General features: G+C 59.0%; 1 protein-coding gene across 1 annotated transcript in view; it reads left to right on the top strand.

Moving 5' to 3' along the window:
* The window catches only part of EPHB3 (EPH receptor B3), a 10,804-nt gene extending 6,390 nt beyond the window's left edge, over nt 1-4,414 (top strand). Inside the window, 10 exon segments of the mRNA XM_006084834.3 lie at nt 1-45; nt 47-54; nt 434-486; nt 1,438-1,560; nt 1,698-1,945; nt 2,434-2,649; nt 2,761-2,910; nt 2,999-3,192; nt 3,295-3,450; nt 3,555-4,414. The exon segment at nt 1-45 is cut by the window's left edge and continues 33 nt beyond it. Of these exon segments, the coding sequence (XP_006084896.1) occupies nt 1-45; nt 47-54; nt 434-486; nt 1,438-1,560; nt 1,698-1,945; nt 2,434-2,649; nt 2,761-2,910; nt 2,999-3,192; nt 3,295-3,450; nt 3,555-3,663 (1,302 nt within the window). The 3' untranslated portion in view covers nt 3,664-4,414.
* Nucleotides 4,415-6,748: the final 2,334 nt, after the last annotated feature.

Here is a 6,748-nt window from a genome sequence, read left to right as displayed (position 1 = left end):
GCTGGGCTTGTCTTCGTGGTGGCTGTGGTGGTCATTGCTGTTGTGCTGCCTCAGGTACTCCCAGGCCCACGCGTGCTCCCATGCTGACTAGGGCTTTTCTTTAGTACCCTGGTGCCCAGGTGAATCACTACCCATGTCAAACCAGAGCCACAGCCTTCCCTGGGCCCAGGCTCTCCTTGCTGGAAAGGTCCTCTCCAGTCCACGTCCACATCCTCACCTGTTCCCTCCGCACCCCCTGAAGCCACTGGCAGAGTGGACGAAGTCCACTGAGCCCCTTGCCCAGAGACCCAGTGGCTGCTGTCACCACCGACCTTACAGCCAGGCACCGGGCCATCCCCTGGGCACGCTACCCCTCCTGTGTGCCCTAGGGTCCCCTGAACCAAGATTGCTGTGGCACTTGTCTCAGGCCTCCTCTCCCTCCCCCTCCCTCCAGGAAACAGCGCCATGGCTCCGATTCAGAATACACGGAGAAGCTGCAGCAATACAGTGAGTTTGTCTCCTTAAGTTCCCTTGGTCCCTGCAGGGCTTGGAGACGCCTCCTCCTGCTTCCAATCAGTGCCATTTCCTGAGCCTCTGCCTCACTCCCACCAGCCTCAGAGATGAATGAGATGTGACCCCTGTCCTCAAAGGCAGTTAGTCCTGTGAAAAAGACAAGATGTGTATACATAGGAAACAATGAGAGAATAATTCAGTGTTAAGCTGGGTGTTCCTGTTTCAAGGGCAGTAAGGGTTCAGAGAAGAGGAAGGCTTCCTGGAGGAGGTGGCCTTGGGCTGAGCTGAGCCAGGCAGGATGAGGGTTTAGAGGGGTGGGGGAGAGCATTCCTGGCTAGAGGAGCCTTTGGAAGGTAGTGGGTGGGGTAGGGAGAGTGTCCAACTGTGGGGGCAGTGAGAAGACCGGCTTGACAGCTGCTGGGAAGCAAGGCTAGGTTCTTGCGGCCAGTCCTTGGAGGGTCGTGAAAGGCAGGCAGAGGAGTTGGGACTTGACTGCACCATAGGTAATGGGAAAGGCTCTCAAGCTGGGGAGTGATACAATGAAAGTATTGTTTTGGGGAGACAGGTATGCAGGTAGATCGGTGGGAAAAGTCCAGAGGCAGAGAGCCCGGCTGGGAGGCGATTGTAATAGTTGGAGTGTTGAAGGCCTGGACAAGGACAGGAGCAGTGTGAATGGGAGGAGGGGCAAATGTGAGAGGTTTGGACATGATGAGAGATGAGGGTGAAAGAAGAAGAATCCTAGGTGCCTTTTATGGTCACTAGTTCTCACAGAGGGATGGTGGGAGGGAGGGGAAAGTTGTGGCTTCAACAGAGAGGAATATGGAGCTGGCTTAGCAGGGAGGTCACAACCTGTGCTCCCACCAGGGGTGACAGCCTGAGGGTGCAGACTGATGAGTTCCCTCACTGAAGAGCCGCCCCCTTTCACACCCACCTTTCTTCCTCTAGTTGCTCCTGGAATGAAAGTTTATATTGACCCTTTTACCTACGAGGACCCTAATGAGGCCGTGCGGGAGTTTGCCAAGGAGATCGATGTGTCCTGCGTCAAGATTGAGGAGGTGATTGGAGCTGGTGAGTCCCCAGGGGCACAGTGGGGATGGGAGGTTGGCGGGGGGCGGGGGGGGGGGTACCCCAGGGGAGGGCTGAGGCAGGCTGGGTATAGGAGCATTCCCAGAAATAGCTTACTACCTGTGCCCTGTGCCCTGCAGGGGAGTTTGGGGAAGTGTGCCGGGGTCGACTGAAACAGCCCGGCCGCCGGGAGGTGTTCGTGGCCATCAAGACGCTGAAGGTGGGCTACACTGAGAGGCAGCGGCGGGACTTCCTAAGTGAGGCCTCCATCATGGGTCAGTTTGACCACCCCAACATAATCCGGCTGGAGGGCGTGGTTACCAAAAGTCGGCCAGTCATGATCCTCACCGAGTTCATGGAGAACTGTGCCCTGGACTCTTTCCTCCGGGTAAGAGCCAGCCTCCAGCCCCTCGCCTTTCTCCTGCCCCAAAAAGCTGGGTTGGGCAAACCACTTCCTCCCACAAGTCGCACCGACCGTGTTCAAGTCCAGGGATATTTATTAGGGTGGCCTGGTGCAGGGGACCAGCAGGGCCTTCAGAGCCAGAGAGACCCCAGTTCTCACCCCGATTCTGGATTCTGTCCCTACTGCCTGTGTGACCTCAGGCTTTGCTTACCTTCTGAGTCTAGCTGCCCTGGCTGTAAAATGGGAATGCTGGATCTATTTGGGTCCTCACGGGGATTGATTGAGATGTTGTATAAAGATGCCTGCCACAGAGTAGGGCAGCTTCCTTACTCTCAGTGCCCTCTGGACATGGTCCCAAGGATAAGCAAAGCATAGTCTTGGAGGACTTGGAGAGGGTGGGCAGGCAGGCGTTGGGCAGGCCCTGGGCCAGAAGGGAGGTGATGGGCCTGATTCAGCTTGCTCGTTGCCTCCAGCTCAACGATGGACAGTTCACAGTCATCCAGCTGGTGGGCATGTTGCGGGGCATTGCTGCCGGCATGAAATACCTGTCCGAGATGAACTATGTGCACCGTGACCTGGCTGCCCGCAATATCCTTGTCAACAGCAACCTGGTCTGCAAAGTCTCAGACTTTGGCCTCTCCCGCTTCCTGGAGGATGACCCCTCTGATCCTACCTACACCAGCTCCCTGGTACTGGAAGCAGCCGGGAGGGAGTCTAGGGGCGGGGCCAACCAGGCAGGGGCTCGGGGCTGGGGATCAGCCCGGAGTCATAGGGTGAAGGGCATGTGCCCCCCCCACCAGGGTGGAAAGATCCCCATCCGCTGGACTGCCCCAGAGGCCATAGCCTATCGGAAGTTCACCTCTGCTAGTGACGTCTGGAGCTACGGAATCGTCATGTGGGAGGTCATGAGCTATGGAGAGAGACCCTACTGGGACATGAGCAACCAGGATGTGAGTGGAACCAGAGTGGTCCAGTGGGTGGGGGCTGGCTGGGGAGTGGAATGGTTGCTCACTCCAGGTTTCCCTGTTCTTGGCTCAGGTCATCAATGCCGTGGAGCAGGATTACCGGCTGCCCCCACCCATGGACTGCCCCACAGCACTGCACCAGCTCATGCTGGATTGCTGGGTGCGGGACCGGAACCTCAGGCCCAAATTCTCCCAGATTGTCAACACCCTGGACAAGCTCATCCGCAATGCTGCCAGTCTGAAGGTCATTGCCAGCGCCCAGTCTGGGTCAGTACCTCTGCTTCTGCTCTGACCTTGCTCTTCAGCCAGCAGCCCTACCCCGGCTTCTCCTGTCGTTAGGACTTACCAGGTCCCTCCCTTCTCCCACAGCATGTCACAACCCCTCCTGGACCGCACAGTCCCGGATTACACAACCTTCACGACAGTTGGTGACTGGCTGGACGCCATTAAGATGGGGCGGTACAAGGAGAGCTTCGTCAGCGCGGGGTTTGCATCCTTTGACCTGGTGGCCCAGATGACCGCAGAGTAAGTGTGCCTCAGATTTGGAGGGGCAGGGCAGGGGGTCTGAGCTGGGCTCAGGGTGGTGAGCAGAAGGAGAGGGACTGACCCTGCCCTTGGTCCATCTGCAGAGACCTGCTCCGGATCGGAGTCACCTTGGCTGGCCACCAGAAGAAGATCCTTAGCAGTATACAGGACATGCGGCTGCAGATGAACCAGACGCTGCCCGTGCAGGTCTGACACCCAACTCCCACCGGGTGTGTGTGCCCCTCAAGGACTACGCAGGGACTCTGACCGGTCGGCTGGACTATTAGACTTTTGGATGCCTGGCCTTAGGCTGTGGCCCAGAAGATGAAAGTTTGGGGAGGCCCAAGCTGGGACTTCTCCTCCAGGCCTGTGCTCCCTCCCCAGAAAGTGTGCCCAAAACCTCTTCATATTGAAGATGGATTAGGAGAGGGGTGATGACCCCTCCTCAAGCCCCTCAGGGGCCCAGGCCTTCCTGTTCTCCAGTGGGGGATCCCCACCACTTCAGACTTGGCTGTTCTTCAGTGGAGGTCCTGGCAGGAGCAGGTGGGGGTAAGCCTGGGTTCCATAGGGCCCAGCCCTGGCAGGGGTCTGGCCCCCCAGGTAGGAAGAGAGCAGTCCCTCCCTCAGGAACTGGAGGAGGGGACTCCAGGAATGGGGAAATGTGACACCCCCATTCCCAAGCCAACTGGCACCTCCAGTTTGCACAGGGACTTGTTCTGGGGGCTGAGGGCCCTGCCCCACCCCCGCCCTTGGTGCTGTCATAAAAGGGCAGGCAGGGGCAGGCTGAAGAGCAGCCCTTGCCCCCCCCCCCCCAGAGACTGACTCTCAGAGCCAGAGATGGGTTGTGTGTGTGTGTGTGTGTGTGTGTGTGTACAGAGAGCGTGGGTGAGCGTGTAAAAGCTTGGCCCTGTGCCCTGCAGTGGGGCCAGCTGGGCCGTCAGCGGAATAAAGGCAATAAGACGATTCTCTTGCCCCTTCTTATTCCACGCCCAAGGCAGGATTCCCTGGTGCCCGCAAGTTCACAGCCCCTGGGTGCCAGCTCTTCAGAATTTCCTGGAGTCATTGGGAGACCAGATCCAGGCTCAGCTTTCCTTTTTTGCTTTGTCATCAGTGCATCTAACTTCTTGGCGGTGGGTGATGACAGTAGAGCTCAAAGTACCCCAGAGCTCCCTCTAAGGCCCAGAGTTCCTGGGTGGAGGGTCTGATTGGTGTTTTACCGACATCCTTTCACAACCCTTGTCTCAAGTTGCTGAGTGTAGAGCGGGTTGGTCAGCTCCCAGGGTCAGGTGGCTAAGGACAATGGTGTTTAGATGGAGAGGCCAGCTCCCTTCAGCAAACATCAGCCCAGAAGTGTGGCTGCTCTTTTCTGAGCACTTACTATGCTCCAGGCACTGGGCTAAAATGCTTCATTTATACGCAGATCGTATTTAATCTCACAACAACCCAGCCTGGGAAGGAAGTATTTTTATCTCCTTTCTACAGAGGAGGAAAGGGAGAGGTTAAGTAACTTGCCCCAAGTCGCTGAGCCAAATAAATGAGGTCTGGGGCTGGGGTTCCCACCCAAAGACTGCCTGCACACTCGAAAGGTTCAGAGGATAAATAATAAGAACCAGGGAGAGGGTTAGGAAAACAGCTTCTGGAAATGTCAAGGGAGAAAATGCGGGAGGGGGGCGCAGGTGCAGTCGTTTTCCCAGCGTCAAGAGGGACCCCTGGACCGTAAACCCCTTGCGCGGCATGGAATAGGTTTCCGAGGTACCTGCACAGCCTAGATTAGAGCTTTGCTGGCTGGACCCGGTGGGGGGAGGGGCGTGGACAAAGCCTTCTGGATCCGACGAGGCTCCTCACACTGGATGCCTCCAGGCGGGCCGAGCCCGCAGGGGAATTCTAATTGGGGTGATAGCTAGGGGTTGGCGGGGCTGCAGGCCTGGAGGCCCGGGGACCAGGCTCGGGAGGACGGAGGTAGCCTGAGTCCGAGATTGAGGGTTTGGTTCGGTGCCCCACCGCCGGCTGCCCGGGAGGCGGGGGCGCAGGGAGCGCGCGGCACAGGCTCCCCCGCCGCTCCCGCCCCTGCGCCGCGGGCTCCGGCCGCTCCCGCTCCTTAGTATTCCCCCCACGGAGCCCAGCGCGGCGCTGCAGTGGCATCCCCAAGGCGCGGAGGGGGTGGGGATGGAGCTCCTTTGCGAGGCCTCCTGTCTTCCCAGGTTGGGGAGCTCGGGGGTAGGGGGATGATGCGGGGCCGAGGTCGCTGTGCGCCTAGGCGCCGGAGCTGTCAACGGCGCGAGGTGTCGCAGGCGCGGGGGGAAGGGACGCGGTGCCGGGTGGCGGCCGGCGCACCTCGCGCCGCATTCCCGGGGTGAAGGCCCAGATAAAGGGGAGGGGCCGCTCCCAGCTCCTGCGCAAGGATCCGCTGCCTACTTCTCAGGCTCCCGGACGGGTGAGGGTCGGTGGCCCAGATCTCCTGGAGCGACCCCCTCACTGCCCTCTCCCGCCACTCTAACCATGTTAGCGGGAGTATGGAATAGGGGCTCTGCCGGAAGAGGTCAGACGTCGCCCCCTACTGGGTCCGCAGGGAGGGCGGGATCGTGGACTTGGAGCACCAGAGAAGTGGGGGCCAGGAGCCGCACAGTGACCAGGGTCACTTGGCGTGTGCCCCCCAGGCCGGAGATTTCGAGGGACGTCTTGGACCCAGAAATCCAGAGTGCATAAGGTACTCTGTGTGCCTGGTGCAGCACACCGCACATACCTCCCTCCACGTGCGTCCAGATGGCCTGGAGGCCCCACCCCCTTGCACACCTCGCTCACACACGGAAACAGCGGGCTGGGGCACGCCACACTTACCAAAGCCACACCCGCACCATGTCCCCAAGTCACCTCCCTTACTCAGGTTCACACGTCTTCAGTTACCTGGCCCCGCCTTCCAACCCTCACACCCGAAGAGGTGGGGGAAGGGATGTAAAGAAGGAAGGACAAAAGACATCCCTGCCGTGCATTCCTACCTGGGCTGCTCAACCAATCCAGCAACCTGAATGAGTCCTCAGACCCTGAGCAGGGGTGCAAGGAGGGGTGGGCCGTGCAAAGGAAGAATGAGGGTATTCAGGAGGGGCCTGGCTTTCCTGGAGGCAGGTAAGGAGTGAGGGGAAGTGAGGTCTTAATCTGCCCAGTCTTGGTTAATTACACACACTCCTGGGGATAAATGATTAGATCTCCAAGTTAGTGCTTAAAAAGGGAAGCCAGTGTGTGTGTGTGTGTGGTGGTGGGGGGGGGGGGCGTTGAGGTTTGGGGGTGGGCAGCTATTTCT

This window comes from Myotis lucifugus, unplaced genomic scaffold (assembly GCF_000147115.1).
Source record: "Myotis lucifugus unplaced genomic scaffold, Myoluc2.0 scaffold_14, whole genome shotgun sequence".
Taxonomy (NCBI): domain Eukaryota; kingdom Metazoa; phylum Chordata; class Mammalia; order Chiroptera; family Vespertilionidae; genus Myotis; species Myotis lucifugus.
This window is presented reverse-complemented; position numbering and strand designations above follow the sequence as displayed.